Source organism: Lissotriton vulgaris, chromosome 7, assembly GCF_964263255.1.
Source record: "Lissotriton vulgaris chromosome 7, aLisVul1.2, whole genome shotgun sequence".
NCBI lineage: Eukaryota > Metazoa > Chordata > Amphibia > Caudata > Salamandridae > Lissotriton > Lissotriton vulgaris.
Genome location: NC_141695.1, coordinates 595,600,096 through 595,627,056, shown reverse-complemented (window position 1 = coordinate 595,627,056; position 26,961 = coordinate 595,600,096). Strand labels below are relative to the sequence as shown.

The following is a 26,961-nucleotide window of genomic DNA, read 5'->3' as shown; positions in this document are numbered from 1 at the left end:
CATTGAACAGGTGTTCAGGCTAATGTTATTGCATTGGAAGGTGGTGGAGCTAGGCAAAGGCAGTCTTTACCTGGCCTTCATAGATCTGAAGACTGCCTTTGACCTGGTTCCTAGGGAGGCACTCTGGAGGGTGTTGTATGGCCTAGGGATGCCCCTGTACATCTTAAACCTCCTCATTAAACTGCATAATGCCACCTATGCCCAGGTTAGATGGGGTTTGAATGGGGAAAAAAACGAAAAGATCAGGGTCGAGAGAGGAGTGCGGCAGGGCTGTGTTCTGGCTCCCACCCTATTTTCCCTTTACATTAATGGGGTGGTAGAGCACCTGCTCGGCGAACCAGCAGACGCCCCCACCTTGGGTGGCGTAAAAATTCCAACACTGCTGTTCGCCGACGACACCCTCCTCATCTCGAAAACCCCCCAAGGACTCCAGAAACTCCTGAACCGCTTCCAGGACTTTTGCACTACCAGAGGACTAGTCATCAATGTGGACAAAACCAAGTTTCTAGTTATGCACCCCCCTCGTAAACTTGGTAGACCTCCAATTTTGAACTCCACCCCCCTTGAAAGAGTGGCAGAATTCGACTACCTGGGAATCCGATTAAGTGATGCGATGAGTTGGTCCGCCCACATCAATAAAATGACAATTGGCCATAAAAGGGTGGGGGGGGGGGCCCTCCTCAAGGAGTACAGCAATTCATCCAAACAATGTGTCGCCCCATTAATAGACATTTACAAAGCCCGAGCTGTATCCGCGTCACTTTACGGAGCCGAATTGTGGGGCCTAGGCAAATTTGATTCTCTGAGTGAGGCCGAGAACAAATTTATTAAAGACCTTCTTGCCATCCCGATGAGCACCCCGACAGTTCCGGTCTTAATGGATGTAGGCTGCAAACCAATCGGGGACCAGGCACGCCTTCGCCCTCTTTTGCTTTGAGCTCGCCTGTGGAGGGTTCCGGAGCTGAAATCCTACGCTGACGGGTTAGCAGAGGTGATGCTCTCTGATGGTTGGCAGAAGATCAAATGGCTCAGGGACATTAAACAACTTTTAGGGGATCTAGGCCTGGAATCCTGTTGGCTCAGCCACTCAGCCCCCCCAAAGGAGTCCCTAAAAAAACTGTATTGGGAATGGGTCTCCGCGAAGCGCATCAGCAACCAGCATCACTGCAAAGCCACCGCAGCATTCTTGTTAATAAAAGATGTTGTTGCCTTCGAGCCCTACATGGATTTAATTACCATCGCCATGGACAGGTCCCTGTATATTAAATTCCGTCTAGGAACCCTACCCCTTGCCGACCTTTGCTCCAGGTGGAACCAGTCCCAGCCAGCATCACGCTACTGTGCCCTATGTCCTGACAAACCTGAGACTGTCCCACATTTTCTTTTCGAATGTCCGGACTATGGGCGCCCTAGATCACGATGGCTCAAACCCATTTGCAGAGAACTGGGCACTCGCCAGCATACGGTCGCCCTTCGGATTTTATTAACTAACACAGCCCCTCCCATTGTTTGTGCCGTTTCAAAGTTTTTAAAATGGGCTTGGTTGATTCGACTAAAAAGACTGTCCATATAAATGTAATTCTGTCTTAGCTAATTTATGCTGATTAATTGTGTTTTTATTCCTTTTATTCTTAATGTAAAGTCACATTTTTCGATATGCTGTTTTTATTCATCTTGTAATGCTTTTATGATATATGCATATCGAAATAAAGCAATCAATCAATCAATCGATATGTTTTAGTGCATACTTCCACAAAATTTAAACTATTGTGGGTGGTGTTGCTGTTCACTGGGAGTTAATTACCAGCACTGGCCTTGGAGTGGTGATCCTTCGTTTCATGTATGTTGAAGGACATTTTCATTTTCTTTCCTGCATTGTACATTGTTCTTCACTCGGAGAGCTTGTCATCTGTAAGTGCTTTTGGAAACACAAGTCATGTCTGTACAAGAACTATGAGTAATTACAGATCGCACTGTTGGGTATTACTTTGGGTGTAGGTTTATTTTCACGACATTTTAGTTTACACTGCAATGTGTCTTGGGCTTTTAATGTAAGGTAACTTTTCACAGGTGTGGTAAATACATGTCTAGCTTGTTGCTGTTTGTTTTCTCTACTGCAGGGAAAGGATGGGTTTAGTTTCTAAAGGGTGGTTTTCACAATTCCCTTACTTGAGGGATGGTCGTAGACTCAGCTACTCCTACATAAGTGTGTGTATCCTCTTTAAGGGGTTCAGTACATGGGTCTGTTTCCATATTGGATGTTTTCAATGGGACAATGTGTTACTCCTACGCGGGGTTGGGTTTGGGCTCATGTGTCAGTTCCCATTAGTATGTACCTAGGTGATCCCCTATGCGGGGTTGGAGGTGGGCTTGAATCCCTGTTACAGTTGCGCGCAGTACCTTAGTAAGTATCTTATTGGTTGGTCATATGGGTGACGACCCATTTGTTCTGGTTTCCCTACACATGGGATTGAGTTGTAGGTTATTTTACCTTTAGCACTATTCTTTGTATGCTTTTAGGTCATAGTGTTTTACGTTACAGTGTATATGGAACATAATGCTATGTTTTAATATATGTTAAAATAAATTCTCTTTTTAAGGGGGATGAGAGATTTAGCTTTTAAATTGTTTTTATCTTAACCATCCTTCCTTTACAGAATGTTTTCCTCTTGTGATGTTTAGTTGTCATTGCTGCATCCAAGAGATTTGAGATTGATACTATTATTGATTTTCCCCTGCTTTAATGATTACATCTTCTTTGATGCTTTGTTCATTCGCTGTATCTTTGTGTTTTGAAATGTTAATCGAATTGGACATTGTCTTCTAGTTTCCTTTTTGTTTTGTTTAAGGAAAAAGGGATAATGTTGTATTCTACATATTAGTTTACTATGTACTCTAGCCCTGCTGCCTCTAGCTGCTCAGCCAGAGTGTGTCTTGGTATTAGAATGTTGGTGTGCCTGTGATGCGTGGAATGCCTGGGTGACTGAGTGGGGTGAATGTGGCAGTTGGAGATGGACTGAGCAGCTAGGGAGGCTGCTCCTGGTGGGGCTGGTACCACACTAGGCTGGCTGGAGTCATCACTGATGTAACTTGATCTGAAGACTGAATAAACAAGTCTTGAATATACATCCTGGCTCCTGGTGTCTTTCCACTAAGGACACAACATTATTCAACCAAAATTCCCAACTTTTCAACTCCCTCACCTTAGGCGAGAACGCTGCATGGCTGTGTAGTTCGCTTTCTTGCTTTACTTTGTCTCTCCCCCATTGAATGATACCTTTCTTTTAGGAAAGCTCTAAAGACCTCTTTGTCCTGCTGGAGATCCCTGTCACTCGTTGTTCACCTCTGGTCCAACAAGATGATCTGGTTGGCTATTTTGCCACTTTTCAGTGGAAGATATGCTTAACAAGTGCGGAAATCAAGCAATGGCAATTGGATTGTAACAGCTCAAGGTTCGGGGGCTTGTAGACGCAGTGCAAAAACACCATGAAATAAATGTAAATAAAATCAGATTTGAAATTTGTAAATATTACACTGTCGGGGGTCACAAAAAATTGGACCAGGGGTGAAATAAAAAAATCCATGTGACAAATGTCCCTAAAAAGATAGGAAACTCCCCCCAATGAGGGGATTCAAAAGCTCACCACCCTACCTCCCCTTCTTCAGACGGGGGGCTGCTAGCTGCAGCTGAGGGGGACGGTAGGATGTCTCCATCTTCTTCGGTACCCACTGCAATGTATGATCCGGACATAGAAGACATGGTGTCTGTGCTGAGCTGGGAGTGCTGACTTTGAGAGGACGCCATTGACATGACAGACTGTGCCAGGCTACTGCTCACCGGATCTAGAGGTAGAGGCGAAGGAGGGGAAGAGAAATGGTGGAGAGGGCAGGAAAAGAAAAACAAAGGTGAGATAACAGTGGAAAAAGAGAAATGAAGCCAAGGAAGGGGAGGTCAGAAGAACGGGTGTTTGATATGAAGATATCAAACAGTGAAGGAAGAAGTAAGAGAGCACAAGCAAGAGGGACATGGAAAAGGTTTTTTTAATAGCTTAAGATACAGCCTTTAGAAATTCAAATATATCATCATAATATACAACCTTACATTCCACCAAATCATTCAACAAATGAGTAACATTACAAGACCCCTTCTAAAGGGCAAATACATATATTAATTATGAAGGCATAAAATACATTGCGGTACAAAAACCCGAAAGTCATACGGGAACCGATTAAGCCTCCTCTAAAGTGTGAGCACATACTAAAGTGTCTAGTGCAAAATACCATAGTAAAAATGTTCCCCACTGAACCATACAATTCCTTTCCATGGCTTAACTGCCAACTTCTTAAATCCAGCGCTTACCAAGGTGCCTAAGTTAAATAAATAAATGAATATATATATATGGAAACTGTCTGGGCTCGCCTCGATGCACAAAGAGAGAAAGAGCGGTTGTGAGGACATTGTCCTGGCAGTGGGCGACATGCACTGTTATGATTGCCCCCGTGAAGTATTGGACTTGAGCATTGTGGCTGAAGCGGTTCTGGGGCATAAGGAGACCTTTCATTTTCCACTACAAGGCAGATTGGACACCATCGGCGCAATCTTGCTTCGCTATCCGACCACTTTGTCGGAATTCCACTCCACCTTTTCATGTATGCAAGGCTTTGCATGCTGGTACCTGCAGTTCTGGACTACACCCGGATTGTGCAACAGGTGGGGAGAATTATATCGCGGGCGGAGCCTGAGCCATATATAGTTCATATATATGAAGCTTTTTTGCTGTCACAAACGGCCTGGGTAGCAGAATTGGATCGTTTGCAACCCCCAAAATGCATTTTTTAATGTACAAAAGCCAAATAGCGAATCAGTAACTGGTCACTGAATCGCAATTTGGGTTTGCGATTTGGCATGTGGAAGGGGCAGTTTAGGGCGTCCCTTTCAAATACAGATTCATATTGATATGTATTAACGATTTTCTACCGAATTCCGGTCACAAAAAATTTACATTTTAACAACCCCTCAAAGGAGGTGGTAACCCATTCACAAATGGGAAGGGGTCCCCTAGTGACCTCTTCACCTTGAGATAAGAGCAGGCTGTGGTCACAAATACCACTGACTACTCTTAAAAAATGAAACTTAAAAATGTCATTCCTTAAAGGAAAAAGGGATGCATTTAAATAAAAAAAATTCTTGTTTTATTAAAACGCCATCACAATGGTGGATTGCTGACCCCAGCAGGCCACCATCTCTGTGATTACTGGGATTTCTAGTGTCACAAATTGTGACTCTACCTCATTAATACTCATGAGGTAGGTTGATTTGCGACTCCACTAGAAATCACCATTTTAAAAATAGTTCTTTAGTACATTAGGAACTGCGATTTCCAAATCTTCTTATAGGTTAATATCATATTTAAGCAAGCATGATAGCAAAATTCTCTTTAGCTTACTTTTTTCATCCTATTCCACAACTCTGCAATAGAAGTTTTGGCTGGAGATTTTCAATGTATATTTATAATAGATCAGGCTATCACCATAGTTCTAAAATAAGCAGTACAACATCTTTTTTTTTTTTAAAGAAATGGCATAGTACGGCCCCAGTAAAGCATTAAAAGCCAAAGGTTTAACAATTTTCCCTGCTCTTGCTGTAATGGTCTCAAAGATGCCTTCCCATAATTCTGACGCTGCTTTAGATGACTAGAATACATATTACCAATAGCCAAATTAGTCACACCAGGGGCAGAACATTTTATTCCATCTGGAGGGAAAATACTAAAGTATCAAGCCTTTATAAAAAATGTACAAAAAAATAACATTCTGTGGAAATTCAAACCTCTTAAAAGAGAATATCTTAAACTAAAATAGCTCTGCCGCCTGCAACAATACCTATTTGACACAATTATATTTAATGGCTGAAGTTCCATTCTTATAAAATTATCTGTACCAAAAACTCGGAGAGCTATTGACATTATCTTCAGCATATAATTTGTTAACTAATTCTGCAGATGGGTTTCTGTCAAAGGTACATTATTAAACATAGAAACAATCTGGCAATGTAAAAAACTACAAAAGGCTTTGTGTGGTGGTTGCCTAGATATATTTCCAGGAAAATGGAAAAGGTACAAAAGAGAGCAAACAGACTAAATTAAAATAAACATTTTGTTATGAGGTAAAATTATTTATTATCAGTCTTATGTAGGGCCCACCTGTGCCTTGGAAGGTGTTATTTACCATTATGACACGAAATACAAGGGTGCAAATGCATTATGACCATAGAGGTATGCTATGTGACTGAAGGGGATTTGACCGAAGGTTAAGTGTGCTGATGGTCCACAGAATAAAGTTAGAGAGTTCAGCAAAGTCAGAGATGCAACCCCATTAAAACAGCCCAGAGGAGGAGCTTTTCCGGATTGGCTTTGCATAATTTCATCATAATTGCAAAAGTAGAAGAAATACATTAGAGGTCCTTTGACTCCAAGTGACATCCCTGGTACAAATTACACACATTTGTTGACAATTATGAAACAATAGGAAATGGATTACAAACTCCATCATGAAGTGTTATCATCATAATGAAATAACTTTCAAATGTCCAAAGAAGAAAGTATAGAAGTTGCAAGGTGGAGTGCTGGAGTGATAGTTGCCCCTGTGACCCATGCCATATGCTACTGGAGGATTGGTCATTAGTTACTTCACAAACTGTGGTTTACAAAGCTTTCTCTGTTCCGTAGGGCTTAGTGGCTCACGATACAATTATTCTGATAGCTGAGAGGCTGTGCTTCAAGTAAGCTCTTAAGTACCCCAGTGGTTGCTTTTCACCACAAAGATCTAGACATGCAGTGGCAGGACCATAAACTGCTACTCAATGCTGCTCCTCAAAGCAGTGAACAGCCAGTGTCATCCATGACTCATGCAGTATTTGGCCACGCCCTCTTCCCATTATGAGTGCATCCTCTCTTCAATTGCCTCATTCCAATGGATTCAACTGAAACAACTTTCTGATCAATGGCAGGGAGGTCATGGAATGATACTGAGAATCAAAGAGTCTTAGAGTAGTTGTAACAGAGGCAATAGGAAGATACCTTTACCATATTCCGACATTTTGACACTCTCCCAGCCTTAATGAATGGGTAGATTTCCCAGAAAGAGGAACACCAGTGAAAGAGAGGTGGAAAAGAAGGCAACCAACATGTAGGTGCATTAATTTTCAAAGACTAGACAAGATCTCTACTGGAAGAAGCAACAAGAATGAAATGCCTGCGGAATGCATGTGGGGTAACCGGCATGGCCGTCCAGCAAATGTCTCTCTTGGGTACATGCTGGAAAATTCAAATTATGCCACCTTAGCTCCAGAAGTTTGAGCATAGTTATAGAGGATGAGCTATGTGATAATGTTGGGTAGTGGTAGTGATGGTTAGAAACTTAGGTACATAATGTAAACTCAAACTCATTGCCCAATCGCAGCTACTCCTTGTCTGAATAATAGGTCTTTATTTATGGTAACATAAATTCAAGATGTGCACTAAAAGAGAGCTACCACACTTCTGGACGAGCGACACGCCAAACAATTTAAAGCTTTAATGTGTTCGGCTCTATTTTTTTCAAAGATATTTTTATTAGAATTTTTTAGGAGCATACATTTTGCAAGCACTCGGTGCATCAGCACAGGATCCCACTCAGGGGATCAACAAGACACAATAAAAACAGGATACATAAAGTAGGTGCCGGCAACAGAGGGATTGACCGCCTCTTTGGGTGGAGAGAGCTAGACGAGATTTACAGCTGCTAGATAACCAGAGCATTTCCCATTGTCTAAACAAAGCAGAGGCGTACAAGAGATCATGCAACACTACTAGGTAGTCTGACCAAGCAGCCTGAGGCTTGGCAGGTTCCAATGAAACTGCCTTGTCTAGAATATGCAATTGGAGTGCTGCAACGTACAGAAAAGGGCACTTCCAGCTCAACTGAGCCTTTCCCAACATGGGGCAAGCATCAATAAGACGGCCAAAAGAACAACCCCCCCCCCCCCCCCCCCCCCCGAGCCTCTTTCTTCTTCCAGGCAGCCGCCAGAGTAACCTTGGCCGTGCCGAGACACAACCACAAAATCATCTTATCGGCTTGTGTCTGATGCTCTAGGGAAGGATCACGCAACCCCAAGAGAACACCTGCCACAGTGGTGGGCACGGGATATCCCAGCAGGTCTTTTATGTGGGCCAAAATCTCTTCCCAGAAGGGCCTAATAGACAGACAGTCCCACGATATGTAGCGAAAGTCCCCCAGGAGCCCACATCCCCTCCAGCATCTATCCGAGGAGGTGGGGAAAATTCGCCTCAGCTTGGAAGGGTGGAGATACCAATCCATCATGGTCTTAAGATGAGCCTCTCTGAGATCCGCGGAAAGATTGAATCGAGCAATATCTGACCAGAGATGGGACCACTTCTCATCAGAAATAGGGCGCTGGATCATGTCCTCCCACATACTCATGTACCTGGGCCGTGGGGAGAGAGCAGTCTTAAGCAAGAAGGTATAAATAAATGATATCAGACCTTTCATAGTGGTCGTCTTAGAGAGGAAGGCTTCAAATTTTGTGAGAGGTCGAGTGGCGGCCTCCCTGACCTGGGGGCTAAGGGCCCAGTGCATCAACTGTGTGTGATGGTACCGTTCCACATCACCCAAGGCAAACTACCTTTTGCATTCATCGAAGGAGAGGGGCTCGCCGTCTTGGAATAGGTGGATCAAAGCCAAACAGCCCCCCTTCTTCCACACCTCAAAAGGTCCCTCGAGTAGAGCCAGGGGGAAAATTGAAGTGTGGCGGATTGGGATAAAGGGAGATGGGAAAGAAGTCAACCTGTCGTCGCCCGAGACTATGTCCCAGACTTTGAGAGTGGTGCGTGTTGGCGTGCTGAGATGTATTTGGGGGCCTATCTCTACAGGGGCGCCACACCAAGTCCCATACAGTCCGACCAGTCACGCTACGGTCGATATGCAGCCAGTGCTTCTCGGAGTCCTTCTGGGACCATTCAACCAGTACCCGCAACTGAGCTGCCATGTAATATAAGTGAATGTCTGGTAAACCCACCCCACCCCACCCTCAGCCCGAGAACGGCGGAGCAGAGAGTAAGAGAAGTGTGCTCGGCCACCCTGCCAGATGAAGCTCAGGATCATGGTCTTCATTTTCCGAAAGAAATCGGGATCTAGTTCAATAGTCAAGGCTTGAAATAAATAGAGCAGCGGGGTCACCTTTACTACATGGATGCGGCCCAGCCATGAAAGAAAGAGTGGCTTCCATATTTCTAGCTGTGCTTGAATGCGCGTGAGAAGGGGGGGAAGTTAGCTGCGTATAATCCCTTAATATTCGGTGTTCGATGTACCCCAAGTATTGAAGAGCCGTGGTGGCCCAAGCCAATGGAGTGAGGGTTCGCAGAGTGTGAGATGTCTCCGGCGCAAGGGTAAGATTAAGTATAAAGGACTTACCAGAGTTAATTTTAAAGACAGAGACAAGTTCGTAGCGTTCGAGCTCGGACTGCAAACTTGGTAAGGAGGTTTCCGGCTCTGTGAGGGAAAAACGCACCAGTAAACGGTATTCCCTTGATATGAGGGTTGTTCCGGATCGCCAGGGAGAGGAGCTCAATGCTAAGGGCAAAAAGTAAAGGGGAGAGGGGGCACCCCTGCCGGGTTCCTCTCAAGTGCGGAAAAGAGTTAGAGCGTACCCAGTTGACCACCACTCTGAAATTGGGGAAGCGATAGTTCGCTCTTAGCATATTGATAAATTTAGGAGCAAAGCCGAATGCTGAAAGTGTGTGGAAGAGAAAACACCAGTTGACCCTATCAAAGACTTTCTCGGCGTCCAGGCCCACCAGGAAGGCCGCAATGTGACGTCGATTGTTATTCTCAATGAGGTGTATGATTCCACGGGTGTTGTCGTGAGTTTGTCATACTTTAATGAAGCCAGACTGGTCTGGGTGAATCAGAAAGGGCATGAGATCGTTTAATCTTTTAGCAAGAATGGAAGAGTATAGTTTACGTCCAGGTTAATCAGGACACTTGGCCTATAGGAGACGCTGCTTTGAGGATCTTTCCCCGGCTTGGGAATAACTGAAATCACGGCCTCAGACATAGTAACGGAAGTCCTACCCTCCTCCGCCATCTTATTAAACAGGGACACTAGATAAGGAGAGAGGTCGGGGCAAATGTTTTATAAAAAAAGCGCGGTGAAGCTGTCAGGCCCCAGAGCTTTATTGTATTTCAATGATGTAATAGCTAGGGTGACGTCTTCAATGGAGATGAGGGCAGTGAGGAGATCGTTCCATGCCTTAGAGACCTGGGGCAAAGGCAGTGATCGTAGATGAGGGGGTGCAGCGGGAGTATCTTCAGAGTCCCCTGTGTAGAGATCTAGGTAAAAGGACCAAAAAATGGCAGCCTTTTCTTCATCCGTATGTGCTATCTTTCCCGCAGAATCTAGAAAGCCTCTTATATACTCCCTGTCCCGTTTGTCACACAGCTGACGGGCTAAGTGTGTACCAATTTTATTACCCTGTGAGTAGGAGAGATGAAGCAGTTTGAGGAGGGTGAATTCTGCCCTATTAGAATATATGGCCCAAAGCTTACCTCTGAGGCAGTGAGCTGGCGCTGGGCCTGTCTCGTGGGGTTAGATTTGTGTGTGCACTCGAGAACGGACATCTCTGCCTCAAGCGCTGCACGCTCGCAAGCACGCTGCTTGTTCAGGGCGGCATTGAGGGCAAGACATTTACCCCGGAGAACAGCCTTGAGGGTGTCCCAGGTGGTGAATTCTGAGGTGTCTTCGGGGGGGTTAGACTTAAAAAATTTAGAGATAGCAGTTCGTAGTTTGGTGCAGGACTCCTTATCATGAGGGAGGGAGAAATGTACCATTTGGACGCAGCTGGAGTATTCCCCCGCCATTGTAAACAAATCGAATAGAGGCTGTGGTCGGAAACTGATAGGGGGAATATCTTAGCCTCCTGTAAGGCGCCCTGTAACGTCTGAAGATGTAGTCCAACTGAGAGTATGTACGATGAACAAGGGAGAAGAAAGTGTAATCACATGCTTGAGGGTATAATGTGCGCAGGGAATCTAAAAGGCCTAGGTCTCGTATGTGTTGTTGTGTCTCCCCACAGAAGGAACCCGCGTCAGCCCTCTGCACATGCGTACTGTCAAGGTCTTTCTGCCAAATTAAATTAAAGTCACCCAGAAGGATTAGTGGGCCCTCTACAAAGTCCCTGAGCTTCCCTAACAGTGTGTGCAGAAAGGTCGCCTGGCCTGCATTGAGAGCATATTAAGCAACAAAGGTGCAACTGAATAGCAGCACGAAAGAGTGTGGCCACACCCCGGTTTTTCGTGAGAGCCGAGGACCTGTAGATGAGCGGGAATTGTTTATGCTTGAGTCGTGAGTCCTCGGCTCTGGTTAAGTGGGTCTCCTGTAAGGCCACTATATCTAAATGGTGATCTAGGATATATTTCCACACCTTGAGCCTTTTCTGGGGGGAGTTGAGACCTTTAACGTTCCATGTGGCTATGGTGAAAGGTGTCATTTTAAGGGGAAGGAAATAACACGCTCTCTAACTCAGAAGTGGCCCAACGCCACACCCCTTCGGCCAAACCCTCCATAGAGCTAAGAGTCCTCAAGCCGCTGAAAGCCTGGTCTCCAGTGACACAATAAATGCAAAAACAAAACCCAAAAAGTCACCACCACCACCCCTCCCCAACCTGTAAACCCTCGAAACACCCCATGGACCCCTGAAAGAACAAGAACAGAAAGAATCAAGTAAAACAAACTAGATAGAATCACGGTCTCTCCACGAGGCCGGTAGGGCCCCACTAAGACCATGAAGGACTTCGAGTCCAAGGACCCGGTCCGCGGCCGCCCCCATGGGCCACTGGAACCATATCGTGACACAGCTAAACATAGTTTCAAAGTAGGCAGGAAGAGAGCCAGAGAACCGACTCAGTCAGGGCCATGGCGAAGCATACGAAAGGCGGGTGTAACCACAAACCCGACACAGATCAAAGTCAAGGGCCGCCATGAGTATCCTAGCTAAACAAGATCATAAAAGAGAAAACTGTAAAGGTAAAGATTAGAGGTGGCAGCCTCAGTCTTACAAAGGTGGATTGTTGGCAAAAGAAGTCTGATGAACAGGGTCCGGAGTCACCAAGACAGGGGCTGCAGCGGCGCTAAAGGAAGCAACATTCCCGGCTCACCGGGTAGATGCAGGCCCCTACCACAGCCCAGCAGGAAAGTCGACTGGTCACATCAAACTGGACAGCCCAGTGGTTAAGTAGGGGACAGCCCCTGGAGAGGAAGAAGGCGCAAAAGGTCAATGCCTCGATTACCGTGACTACACAGATGGCACAGTTCCCACAGAGGATCCCCCGGATTTGCCAGGCAACTGAGCCTCCGTGCTTGGAGAAATACCCAGTAGGTCCAGCCCTTTTGAAGATCGGTGACATGGCGTCGCTTATTCTGGAACTCAAAACTGAGCCCAAAAGGATAGGTCCATCTGTATCTGACTTTATCTTCACGCAGTTTAGTGGTGATAGGTCTAAGCAGTTGCCCCTGGGCCAGCGTTGCAGGCGCGACCTCTTGATAAACACTGCAGGAGTAATTTTGAAACCTAATGGAATCCTTGGCTCGTGCTCCCTCTAAGACCATCTCCTTGATTTTATAAGAGTGAAATTTGGCCAGAATGTCTCTGGGTGTGTCTTGGGGGCCATAATCTCCAAGATGAGTCCCACCACGAAAGCCTCTATGTCAGGCCCTTCTGCTCCTTCCTCCAGGTCCCTGATGCGGAGGCTCTCCCTTCGGGATCGATTCTCGAGGTCTTCAGCCTTAAGTTGCGATTGGAGGAGTTGTTCTTTGAGGTCACGCACATCTTCCTTAAGTTCAGCCGACAGTTGCTGCTGCTCTTGGTGATGTGCTTCCAGATCAAGGACTCTGGTACCCGCAGAGTCCACATCTTGTTGTAGGGAAGAGAGACGGTCTGACAAATCGGAAAGGAGTTGTTCAATGGAGGACTTGATATCCTGACCGATATCTTTGCGGAGGTCCGACTTGAAGTCCTTAAACATGGATAGAAGCTCTGCTTTGGTGAGGGCCATCGTCGCGGCGGCTGTGTCACCTCTCAGCAAGGCCCGCTTTTCAGGACACGAGAAAAAATCCAAAACCTTGATGGGAGTCTTGGCCATCGTTTTCTTCGGAGGCATAAGGCGACACCTTCAAGCACGGCACTGGGAACAGATAGTCCGGGGGCCCACAGCACAGGGCGAGACCCAATGGCCCGGCCTCTATGCCCGGAGGGTCGTTCCAGGAAGCGGGCAGAGGAGCGTGGCTCGTGGCTCAGCGTGTCCAGAAAGTGAAGGAGAGTTCAGGAGATGCCAGGGGACAGGGCAGACTGGCGCGCCACAGGCATCCATGTAGATGGGTCCAGGTCACTCCACCAGGACGTGCTGGTCCGGGATGAGGCTAAGGCCAGTTGGCACCACCACTTGTACTTGAAGGGCTACTGCTTATCGGTAATCACTCTGCCCGTGCCTGCCCATCAGTCAAAGCTCAGCGCGGAGTTTTGTTGTGCCATGCGGTAAGTTGGTATCAATATGCCTGGGCATTGATGCGCCGTGCGAAGTAAGAAGCCTGGAGGCCTTGGACGCGACCGCACCACCAGTTCCGTGCAGGAAGAAGGGAGCCATGCATGGGGAGGCCCCACCAGCAGCAGGTGGCGGAACAAAGGGACCGAAGTCCTCAGCAACTGGGTCAAAAGCAGGCAAAGGCAGCACTCTCCAGACTGCCTCGTCCGGACAGACGGAAGCGGGTGATGGTTCAGTTCTCACCGCCATTCAGCGTGCGGTCGCCGCCATGTTGAAGTCAGGCAGGCACGTGGGTTAACGCGAAAGTCATGGGGTTAGATACCCCCCGTAGCGTCGGCACCACACCACCTCTTCTCGCCCTCAGTCTTCGCCCGATCATTATACGATGTCCTTCTTTCAGGCCTACCAAAGCATGAAGCCGTGGAGCCTAGGTGCCGCCAAAACTCTAGCCGCCATTTCAGGCTCCGGTAGCCGGGGCGCAAGCCCAGACCCTCCGTCCTCTACAGCTTACGGGGATAGACCGCCCTTCCTCCGAGTCAGGGCATCTTCCGTCTCATCTGTTGCCCGTTCAGCCCGCTGCAGAACCGCTGTGACTGCCTAAAATTCCACGGGAGCAGCGCGCGGACCGGGAGCCGAGACAGTCTATGTCTGCTTGGCCATCTTGCCCGGCCATCCCCCTTCTTTTTATTTTTATAACCTGGGACCAAATGTCATCCCATGGGGGAACTTTGTGTATTCCAAGTAGCCTTCGAAAGTGTTTGGATTCCTACAGTGTGTTTGTTCCCAGTTAGTCAATAGTCCAGAGCTGATAGCTCTAAAGAAGCAAGGTTTCTAGGTGGATGAGATAGTTCTGCTCTATTATCTTGTATCTTTGTAGCATTGGGTGCAGGAGGAGATTCAATTAAATTGGTTTGAGCCTTTGTGCTCACATTAATAGCTAAAGTTGGAAAAATAAAAAACCCACCACAAATAAGAACGTACTGCTACCAAATTCGTAAAACTAGCTCAGGGTGCTAATGCCAGGTTCAGAAATGGTCACGGTGTTAAATTAACTAGGCTGTTTGAGTTTAATACCCATGATAGTGTTGCGTAGTACTGACAAGACCCTGACCACACCCTTCGTGGGGCATTTGGAGCTCACAAATTAAGTTATATATGCTGAAGCACCCTTACGATAAAGGCGACCTTGCTGTACCAGACTTTGAAATACTACTATTTGGCAGCACAGATTCAGCATCTGCTTCTATAGAGGGACGAAAAGATGACCAGGGAGCACAGCCTCCTGGTGGGCTGCTACCCTTTAGATACTCTCGGGATGGCACACTTGGTGCTGATACAGTCAGACCGGGGAGTCCCTCATAAAGCAATGTGGATGTCACATATTTAATACCGGTAATGGAAATACATGGTGAGGGAGGTGGGGAGGGGGATATTCCTTTTCTGTCAAAAAACAGAAAATCCATGATTATCCATACTTCCATAAGACAAGACAGACAGCGCAGACAACAGAGTGGATGGAAGGTGGGTGCAAGGAACTTTATGACGATAGAAGCTTTATACATTTCAGAAGGCTAGGTGGAAGTTTTCGGTGGACTTGGAACACTATTTACCATCATCAGAATGACAGGTACAGCCTAATAATTCTGGGACAGGATTCCGGTTATCCCCCGGAATCGGCTGCGATGAAGGCAATTATAACACTCAAGGGAGGGGCTGGCGGGTCTCCTCCATAGGTAGAGCAATTCTGCAGGGTCAAACAACGAGGCCTTTGGTGGTTAGAGTCAAGTGGGAGAGTGACAGGGTTGACCTATTTACAGAACTTGAATGGGCTAAAGTGATGCAGTATCAAAAGACTGTTAAGTAATGCACGCTAAAGCCGGTTTCAGTATAAGATGTTACATCGGGTCTACCTTACTACTCAAACTCTCAGCAAAATATATCCTATGAGATCAGATGAGTTTGCTGGCTGTTACTGGGACAGGGCAGATTTCCTTCACATCATTTGGCTGTGCCCAGTGATCAGAGAATACTGGGAAAAGGTGGTGGAGGCTTTGTCATTGGTTTCGACAGTTCCTTGGCACATTGGATATTGGAGTTGCACTCCAGTGGGTAAACTCGGTTTCAAGTAGTTTGAATCCCTGTTATTATAATATTGATACACTCGTGAGACCCCTCCTACAAATGTGGTACAAAGACGCATTGGCATGGCCCCTAGCAGACGAAATCTAGTTGAAGATGGTGCGTATGGGTGTAAAGTTGCATGATGAAACCCTAGACTGGCGGGAGATGACTAACTTACTCCTAGAAAGAGAAAATGAACCTAAAATTCCACAAACATCCCAATCCTCACAAACATGATACCATCTAACTCAGTGGGTGTCCGGCTGTGCAGGTAATCAGATCAGAAACGGATTGTACATTAGTCTGGAATTAGGTCTCCTTGTTTTACCTAGTGGCTGATCGTCTTCTGAAATGTATTTGTTATGAGTCAAATATAATTTTTATTTATATATATATATATATATATATATATATATATATATATATATATATATATATATATATATATATATATATATCCGTTCCAACTCCTACTTCTCGGCAAAGGTGCAGAGTCCTCGATGTAGGTACAGACCACAAACACTGCGATTAGTTTCAATTCAAGGGTGGTTTATTGTTCTTCTGTCCCCAGCATGACGCGTTTCGGCTGCAGCAAGGCAGCCTTGATCACATGACTACAAAGAACCAATAAGTGTACTTATATACTGTGAATGTTCCCAATCAGACTTAAGTGCAACATAAACATGGAAGAAATACTTCGTAAACGGAGCTGTTATCTAAAATCCCATTAACAATGTACAATGGTCCATGTGCAAAAAGGCAAGTTCATTTCATGATATAAAATGTTTCGATGTAAACACATAACAAGGCAAATTAATATATTTACACACTATTTACAAATAAATATATCATTTTATACTAATGCCTGTGGAATAAAGTGCATTGCCCATCAAATTCATGATTCACTCCAATTCATGTATAAATGTATTCCAAGGTTGCAAGAAGTCTCACATATGGGGAACGTGCAATATATGCTATTATAAAGTGCAAATTAAGTGATAATGTGCAAAATTGTGCTTGTTAAAACCGAGTGTTATACTCAAATGTTTTTAGGGAATGCATTGGTGGTGGCACGTTAATTTAATCTCTATTAATGAAGAGTTACATGCCACCCACTAACAGAAGTAAATGTGTGTAATAGTCACAGTAACACTAGAAAACCAATTTCAGACAACGCATGTAATCAGGCACAACGGAAACATCATGGCATAGTGCCCAATGTCTGATAAGAAAAGCTTACAACCAGGGGTACGGGGCCAAACGGGTATGTATACTGTCTCAAGTGAATATTATGGCGTAGTGCCCTTTTCACTGTTAAGTGGACAGCTTGATCCCAACGGATACTTGTTCGTGAGTAAAGTGACAGGGTGACTAATATAACTCACTGTGCTGCTACCTCTAGAGGAAACAGTAAAGGTCCTCCCCCGTATTCAATCCGTTAGGGATTCTGGTATCGAGTAATACGATGTATTTACTCTCAAGCTGCCTTAACGCTTTCTCCCTGTTTCCCCCTCTGATATTTTTCGGCACCGCATCAATGATAAAATATCTCAATTCATTTAGGTTCTTATTGTGGACCAATTCGAAATGCCGGGCTACCGGATAATTACCATCCGAATTGACCACAGCCCGTAGGTGTTGCAGAATGCGGTTAAAAGCCTGCAGTTTGGTGCTACCAACGTACCTGAGGCCACAGGTACATTGGAGCACATATACTGCAAAGTCCGTACGGCAGGTGAAATGATCCCTGATCTTGATAGGAGTAGGGTCAAAAGCAGAGCAATACTCACTGGTATTTACACCAAATTTGCAGGCCCTGCAAGATATACATTTAAAAAAACCGCATTTGTTGGAAATACGATGAGGTTTTATTATTACCTCCGGACTGGATTTAACCAACATGTCCCTCATGGATGGAGCTCTTCTAAACACCACCCCTGGTTCAGCTGGTATGAGGGGGGCCAGAGTAATATCTGTCTTTAAAAGGGGCCAATGCTTTTTCAAAATTCCTCTCACTTTTTTGTGATCATCATTGAATGTGGTTATCAGACTGATGTTGTTAGTCTGGGTCTCGACCTCACTTTCAACTGGACTAGGGGTAACAACCACATTAATGGAGGCTAAATAATTGTCCCTGTCCAGTTGGTTGGCTCTGTCTTTCGCCTCTAACAAAAGGGCCACATCATACCCTCGGGCACAGAATCTTTCCAGCGCCTCATTCTGGCATCTTTCCAAATCTGATGGGGTGCTGCAGATTCTCCTCATCCTAAGAAACTCACCATAAGGGATGCTTCTAATCAAATGGTTAGGATGGGAGCTACTTGCGTGCAGTATAGCGTTGCCCGCTGTAGCTTTCCTGTGCAAGCGAGTGTTTAATCTCCCATTCTCAATGTAAATCTCCACATCAAGAAATTGGATGAGGTGTGTACTAATCTGTGAGGTGAAACCTAAATTGAGGTTATTCACATTAATCATATTGACGAATTCATTAGCTGACTCCAACGACCCTCTCCAAATCATACATATGTCGTCAATGAATCGCCAGAAATGTACCAAGCAGTTGGGGAAATAATCGGCAAGTACTTTTTTGAGGACATGCTCCTCCCACCACCCCACATGCAAACATGCGTAGGTGGGAGAGAAGCATGCCCCCATAGCCACCCCTCTCAGCTGCTGGTAGACCTCACGGTTATACAGGAAGTAATTATTGTTCAGACATAATTCAAGCATGCTCATTAACATATTGCTATGCTGACTGTAAGATATGCTACGTTTGTTTAAATAGTATCTTACTGCATTTAAACCGTCCTTATGCGAGATGCTAGTGTATAACGAATTAATGTCTAAAGCAATCAAAATAAAGTCATTTTCCCACTTGATGCTGTTAATTTTAGAGAGGAAATGGCCAGTGTCTTTTATGAAGGATGGTAAATTTTCCACATACTCGTGCAGGAATTGATCGACATATCTTGAAATAGACTCCAGTAAACTCCCTTGGGCGGAGATAATAGGTCGCCCTGGGACCGGCAATGTTTGTTTGTGAATTTTGGGAATTAAATAAAAGAAAGGAGTGACAGGGAAATCGTTTTTCAAAAAGGCGTGCTCTTGTTTACTCAGTAACCCAAGACGCTTCCACTGATTCAATTCCTTGTGGGTCTTCTCTTTCAAGCTCTTGATGTCATTAAAGCTACCTTTTCTATAGCAGGTGGTATCGCTTAAATGTTTTTCCGCTTCTGCCATGTACAAATCCCTTGGCCAGATGACAGTGTTGCCACCCTTGTCGGATTTGTTAATTATGAGGTTCGAATCACTCCTTAACTTCTTCATTAGTCTTTGGTATTGTCTCTCCATGTATTTGATTCTTTTCTTTCTGCGTGCAGTGCTCATTCCCAATCCTTTCAAATCCTCCACAACTATGTCACAGAAAGCATCGATGTTATCTTTAGGCATGATAGGACAGAAAGTGGACGGGGGCTTGAAGGGTGTCACACATGGTTGATTCATTGAAATCCCAGCCCTGGAAAGATTCTCCTGGGTAGAGCCTGGTTCAAACTCCACATTTTCTGCCAGTTCGTTTGCCACTTTCAAAGCGTTCACATCAGAGATCTGAAATACTTTTGAAGGTTGGGTTTGGTTGGTAATGTTTGTGGCCCGAACCTGAGCATTATTAAGTTTGAAATGCTTCCTCAATTTTAGTTTGCGGATGAATTTGAAGACATCTATGCGTGTCTGCACGTAGTTAAAAGAATTTTATATATTTATTTTTTTTTCTCCAATCCTGACGATCTGCTCTAGAAAACAGGCGCTGACTCCGTGGGGTCTTGTTCAGAAACAAGTTTATTTTCCTTTAGTGCTCAGATTGACGCGTTTCGACGGATACAACCGTCTTGCTCATATATATATATATATATATGGTTTAAAGCAAACACTCTTCAAAAGAGAAAACGCCGCACACTACTTCGATAGTTGAACTTGTGGTTTATTTTCTGTAGGTTCCCCACCTACGCGTTTCGGACATGAAGCTGTCCCTGGTCACGGTTATCGTGACCAGGGACAGCTTCATGTCCGAAACGCGTAGGTGGGGAACCTACAGAAAATAAACCACAAGTTCAACTATCGAAGTAGTGTGCGGCGTTTTCTCTTTTGAAGAGTGTTTGCTTTAAACAGTAACTGCAGGGGTGTCCTGAACCTTGCCGCCAGCACCAGCTATTGCTGCTCCTCTCATCTTGGGACGCTTGCTCGGAAAATATATATATATATATATATTTTTTTTTTTTTTAAACCACAAGGCCACCGGCGTTGTTATAGCTTCTAGTGTTATGTACTTAATCAATGCGGGGGCACTAACTAGGGATACAATGTGTCCAATATTTTTGGAAGATGGGTGACAATAGTAACAGGCACCTAGTGCAGAGTACCCCATGAGAAATAAACCTCAGGGCCCCGTCTGTCAGAAATGGGATTTATGGTCAGTTGCCAACCATGACTAATTTTAAATGTGAATATACCAGGAACAGGTATGAGTATGAAGACAGTTAAAACATGTTCTAAATTCAGGGCCTGCAAAATCAGCCAACAGAACTCTATTACAAGACCCGGGCCATGCAGGAAAATCTTGGGTTCTCTGGGGTTGGATCTAGGCAGAAATGGGCCCCAGTAACACCAAACAGATCAGTCAGTGCAGCATCATTGTATTCACAACCCTGGACTGCATCTGTGCAGCTTTAAAAAATGTGATCTTGGGAAGATTGAGGCACGATGATATGTACATTCTAAGGTGAGGTATCTGCGGTTAGACAAGAGTCTCTACCATAATAGTATCACCAAAGGTAGGTAATTTGTTCTTCTGATATAGAATTCTGACCACAGATTCCAAACTTTACAATAGATACCAAAGCAATACCTTCCTAGAGGTGGGTCTGTGAATGAGAACAAAACAAAAAGGTCCTAGAGGACCCAAAGGGTAAACTGATTCTCTGGAAGGACTTGACTGTTCTGGCAGTAGTACCTTATGAACATGTGGCGTGATGCCCATGTGGCAGCCTTGCAGATATCCAGCACAGGTACCCCTGTACAAATGCAGTAGTAGCTGCTTTGGTCCTGGTGGAATGGTCTGCAAGCCTCTGTAGGCTGCTTTTTAGCTAATGCAAAGCAAATCTTGATACAGAGTACAGTCCTTCAAGAAATGGTCTGTTTCAGCACCACCTTGCCCTTTTTCATTCCAGTGAACCCAATGAAGAACTGATTGTCCACCATATGCTCTTTGGTGTGATCACTGTAGAAAGAGCTCTCTTTAGGTTAAGGTGGTGAAGTCTGCCCTCCTCCTTAGAAGGAAGAGGTGGAGCAAGAAACGACAGCGTGATGTTCTGTCGACAAGAAAGTGAGTGACCACCTTCGGCAGAAAAGGCACATGTCAGAAGAACCAATTTGTCCTGGTAAAAGCTGGTGCTTGGAGGGTGAACCAACAGAGCTTGAAACTCCCAGACTTCTCCTGGCAGATGTAATGGCCACTAGGAAAACAGCCTTGATTGTCAGCAACCTCAGAATGCAGCTGAACAAGGCCTCGAAGACAGAATGCATAAGGTGTGTCAAAATTAAATTTACATCTCATTGGGGTATAACAAAAGGTGTTGGAGGGACCAAATGTTGCCACCTTTGAGAAATTGGGTCACAGGGCAAGGCCTTGTAGGACTAACGACAACACAAACAGCAGTACCTCCGACAGAGATGCAGAAAGGGGTCCACTTGTGAGGAGCAGAAAGCCACAAATCTGTCCCTATTGCAAGCACATACAGTTTTTGTTGATGGACAACTGGCTGACAGGTTGACATCACAGACCACAGGAGGGAGATCACAAACTTCTAACTATGGCTGCTCAATTTTAGGCATGAATGTGGAGGGGATACAGGTTACTGTAAAGGGCCTTGCCCTGCTGCTACAACAGAATATTCTCCTGAAGGGGCAGCCTCATCAGAGGAAAGATACTCCTACTCAAGAGTTCAGCATACCACACTCTCTGTGCCTAATCCGGAGCCACTAGGATGACTTGGGCTCAGTCTGGTCTGATCTTCTTGAGAAGGTGGGAGAGAAGCGATATCCTCAGAAAGGCAAACAGGAGTCTTGAGTTCCAGTCTAAGTGGAAAGTTTCTCAGAGCGATAGCTGCTTTGGAAATTTCAACGCAGAGAATTCAGTACAAGGTTCTCATTCTCAGAAGAGACCTTGCTCCACCTCTGACTGTAATTGCAATTAGTGACCCGTAAAGAATCGACTTGCGTTCAGAGTTCCGGCCAGGTGCTGCTTGACAAGGAAAATGCTTGGCCTCCCCAGTCAAGTCCAGATGTAGAGTGTACACAAGCCCACACCACCCAGTTAATTGCAACTACCACATAGCAGTGGTATTATCCGTGCACACATGTAACAGTCTTTCCATGATGGAAGGTTTTTTAATGCCAAGCGGATAGTTCTCAACTCCGGGAGATTGATGTGGAGTTGAGACTCCGCCCAAGACCAGAGCTCTCGGATTTTCCCCTCTCCCAGATGGTTGCCCCAATCCAGAAGTCATGCAACGGTCACCATTATCAGCTCCAGGTGAGGAAGAAAGATGGATCTGCCCCTGCCCTAATCACAGTTCGTCATCCACCACTGCAGATCGTTTGCAGTCTCCTTCGACATCTGGACCAGGTCAAAAATGTTCCCTTGATGTGGTGTCCATTGGCACTTCAGGTCCCTTTGCAAAGCCCACAAATGTGCCATCGGGCGTACTTCACCAGTAGCAAGCAGAAGGCCATCAGACCCAGCAGCCTCCGAGTCAGGCTCAACGATATCCAGGACACAGGTTGAACCATCGAGATCATGCCCAAATGTCCTGGACTCTCCGCTCCGGAAGGTAGGCACGCAACTGCACTGTGTCTAAAATAGCTCTGATGAAAGGTAGTGTCTGCGAAAGTTAGGTGTGTCTTCAGCATGTTAATAGTGAACCCCAGTGCGTGCAGGAGTTTTGCCGTAGTCTAAAGGTGGATGACAGCTGCCTGGGGCAAGCCTGCCTTCTGCAGCCAGCCATCCATCGAGGTAAGGGAAGTCTGGGCCCCCCAACCTGCAAATGTATGCTGCAACCAACGCCATCCCTTTCGTGAACACCTAAGAGCACTGGTAAGGCTGAAGGGGAGCACAGTGAACTGGAAATGCCTGTGGCCTACTGTGCACAGCAGTTAACACCTGTGAGCTTGCAGGGTGGGGATGTTGCTATTGTTGGGAAGCCAGAGAGACACCCAGGGATCTGGCAGTGACTTGTTTTTCACAAAAACTCTTGAGTGGCGTGTCAATTTTGTCATCAAATAGGTGGGAGACATAGAAAGGCATGTCAATCATGGATGATTAGATATCCCCAGAAAATCTAGTGGACTGCAACTAGGCATTGCGGTAAAGTACTACATCAGAGGACATGAAGTCCGTGGTGTCCAGTCCACACCTGATGGTGAACTTAGCTGCATCCTGACCGTCCACCATTGCTTGGTTCAGGACGGCTCGGCCCTCTTCAGGGAGCATGGGAAGCAGCTGCACAACCTAGTCACCCCGAGCATGGGACTATCACCATAGAGACAAGCAGTGTTCACGGACCACAAGGCCAAGTTTGTAGAAGAGAAGATTCACTTCCCAAAAGTGTCTAGCCTCTTGGATTCCCTAACCAGTGGTTGGAAGGGAAAGCGCTGGGGTTGTTCTTAGCTGTTGAGGCCTGCACCACGATAGTCCCAGAGGAGGGATGCTGAATAAGGAAGGCTGGTCTCATGGGGCGGGACGATGACGACGGGCAATCATTTGATGCACAGGCGCCCCTTTGCAAGGTTTAGTCCAGGCCCCCAGAGAATGTCTATGAGGGCCTCATTAAAAGGCAGCAAAGACTCAGCACCTCTGTCAAGATGTTGGTCTTGACCTTTGATGGCTGGCAGTTGCAGGTCAAGGTCCCCCACTGGCGATGAATCACAGTTGCAAAAGATGAGTCTTCCTCTGAGGAGAAAGCATGCCAGAGTCTGGGGAAGTATTCAAGGCACTGGTGTCACCCAGACCCTCATACCAGGTTTCTTTCTGGTTGGGATCCTCCTCAAGGAGTCCATATCCCACTTTTTCACCCCTCTCCCAACTGCTGACTCCACCCACAGTAAGAAGGGCCTGTCCAAGGATGGCAACTCCAAAGGTTGATACAGACTAGACAGCGTCGGAGTAGACATCGACTGTCGTTGTCGCGGAGTCACAAATCAGGATAGTCTCATCGTCTGGAGGCATCAGGGACTGTGTTTAGAGGACTATGGCCGGGGAGGGTGGAGGAACCCTTGTTGGCGTCAGACCAGATCTTGCAGCGGATCCAATGGGGCCGGCTGGCATTGGAGGCAAACCAACATGCGGTAACCCAGCAGGGCCACCTCTGGGTTCAATGGGGTCCGCAGGCGTGCCAGAGGAAGTCAGTGACCTAAAGATGGTACGGATGGCATCATAAAAACCTTTGCATTGGGCAAGGGTCGCACCAGCTTCAGGGAACTCTGAGAACAGAGGAGCCAGCCGCTAACTCTACAGGTGAAGTGCAGAAGCCGGTCTCGAAGCACAGCGTCAGGACAGGGAAGAGCACTTTGACATCTTCTTGTGCTTCTTGGACTTACCACACTTTGAGGAGTATGTTCTGGAATGGGAAGACGGCCATCTGTGGGAAACTGCTCCGGGATATGCTGTGTACATAGACGCTTTAATTAGCTAAACATTGGTTGCTTGGAGGAAGATGATGTGCTGGTTTTGTAGCTACTATCAGGTTTTATAAATAGATGCTGGGCTGCATTGGCGAGAATGTTCCGTGTCCTATGTTCATATCCTATTTTTTCCCCCCATTCCTATGTTTCGTATTTGAACTGAAAATGAATGAATTTTCTAAGCAACTCCTACCAATGGTCACATTACGCTGTGGTGCACCACATCTTCAGCTAAAAGTTGTTGCCAAAATGCATTGTGAATAATATCATGAATGGTAAAGAAAGATTTACATATTGTCAAACTGTGTATTGTGTATGCTGCAAAAGTAAATATTGTTTGAAACCCAATGAAAACAATTACAAAAAACCAAACATTTAAAGACCTCTTTATTGGAGGATTTTGGGGTTTCAGACAATGCATTTCTTGACATTTGTTAATAGCAAACAGTAGATTTAAAAGCACAATGGGTTTTCAGCATTTACTAAAGTCAATCAGGGTTTAGAGAAAGCTTTCGGGTTTAATTTATTTTGTGGAACATTTGAGGTAATATAAATTTTGGCCATGTTGTGTTCCCTAGCGAGTACCCCACCGACTCCATGTACGAGTTAAAAGTGCATGTAACTTCCCTCCTGTACCAGCTATGAAGACGCAAATACATTTGCGTCCAACGTTAACTTGTCCTCTTTCAGACCCACCATGAATGGGTTAGATGGTCCGTTCCTAAGTATGCTATGCCAACGTCTTTTTGAAGTGTACTCCTACGTTTTTCAGCCTGGCTGAAAGTAGGCCCTGAATCTCTGCCACCGAGCCTCTTTTCTGGCTTCTGACTGCGAGGGCCCCTGCCCAAGCAGCCCCCGTACCCGTGAACTCTGACTTACTTCTAGCGCGGCCCTCCGTGCTCAGCTCAGCCTGCTGCCTGCCAAGATTGACTATAACCTTCGAGTTATCTGTTTTCCTCCCCGAAGATACATTCCAGCCTGCTAGCTTCAGTAAACATCCTTCCTCAGCTGCAGGGCTAAAGGGCCGACCTGTCTCTATGCAAGTAATTCATAGCCTCTGTTGCCATGCTTCCATGGAAGGCCCCATGCCCCCACGCTTCTCATACAGACACTCAGGCGCTTATACACGCACTCACAGCAAGTATAGAATAGCTTCTGCTCTAGAGACCTTTCTGCCCAGATAGCTTAGTTCCTAAACATCAGATATCAGATATGATAGAAGCACAAGTTGATCTGACATGCCAGACTTCTGTCTCTTTCCGTCAGTGTAAATGTCAAGTCCCCTGCACCCCGTCAATCACACGTCATGCAGCTGCGCGCGCATCCAAGCTTCCGATTTCTGCTGACATTGCAACATTCTGTTAGCACCACCCCTTGGTGCCACCCATTTGCGTCACCTATCAGTGACGTTTCTAGCACACACCTCTAGTTTACGCCTAGTTTACGCCTCTTGATGATGTACTAATACCACGTGTATACTGTTATCTTGTCTTCTCTCAGCTGTTACGCCTCTTACATTGAACGTTATGATGTAAATCAAGTATATAAGCTATGTATTGTCAATAAACGAGCAGCGCGCTCATCTATCCCTTCTGACACCCTGTGTGGTGGTCAGAACATGATATCCTGATTCCTTTATGAGGAATAAAACCCTTAGAAACTCTTACACCACGGACTCTGTTTTCCTTCATTCTGATTGAGTTATTATTAATTAAGTACTTACCTGCATAGAAATTAAGAGAGTAAATTAATTATTTACGTCATTTTGGCGCCCGAATAGGGACCCCTCCCCCACCTCACGCGCCGGTTGGCGCGTTGCATACTGTGTCCCCTGCCATCAGTTAGATGGAATACACGTGTACTGGCAGGATTTCCTGCATCTCCCTCTGACCCACGGAGGTGACGAAGACTGCAATCAGTGCCCAGACGAGGCGGTGAGGAGTGCGGAGGATCCCGACCAGAGCCCAGCCGAAGGAAGCAAGGTCCGAGGTGTGAAGAGGCCCACCAGTTTTCCGAAGTTTTCCGAAGTTTTCCGAAGTTTTCCGAAGTTCTGAACCGAGTCCAGTCGAGTTTTCCGAGGCCTTCTGTTTTCCGTGCTTCCCGGTGAGTACCATTGCTGGGTCGTATCTAGACGGGTTTGGGTACGCAAGTCCGGTCTGCACTGTTTTTAGGCAGTGTATCTGTACTGTTTAGCAGTATATAAAGTATTCCGAATTTCCGCACTGTTACAGCAGTGTATCCGTATCGTTGAGCGGTACATTCAGTGTAGGGGGTAGTTAGCTATGTCTTTATGTTTTCATGTGGTTAATGTTGTGGTATGAATGTGATTGTTTTTGTGCATTATTGTGTTTTCTTGTATAAATAGTTACAGTCGACATTGAGTATCAAGGATCAAGCATTTCAGTATCAAGTAGGCACAATGCCGTTTTTTAACAAATTAAAGCAGATAGGAACTAGGAAAGGGATGTTAGAGGAAGAGATTCCAATCCCCCCTAGGGACACTCCAGG

The 26,961-nt window shown here is 45.8% G+C and overlaps 1 protein-coding gene across 4 annotated transcripts in view; it reads right to left on the bottom strand.

Annotated features, from left to right (window-relative positions):
- The window catches only part of RNF157 (ring finger protein 157), a 548,807-nt gene that overhangs the window by 157,655 nt on the left and 364,191 nt on the right, over positions 1 to 26,961 (bottom strand). For all 4 annotated transcript variants that reach the window (XM_086930701.1, XM_086930704.1, XM_086930702.1 and 1 more), the window contains exon 15: positions 3,653 to 3,843. In XM_086930701.1, the coding sequence (XP_086786827.1) occupies positions 3,653 to 3,843 (191 nt within the window). The remainder of the gene's footprint in view (positions 1 to 3,652; positions 3,844 to 26,961) is intronic.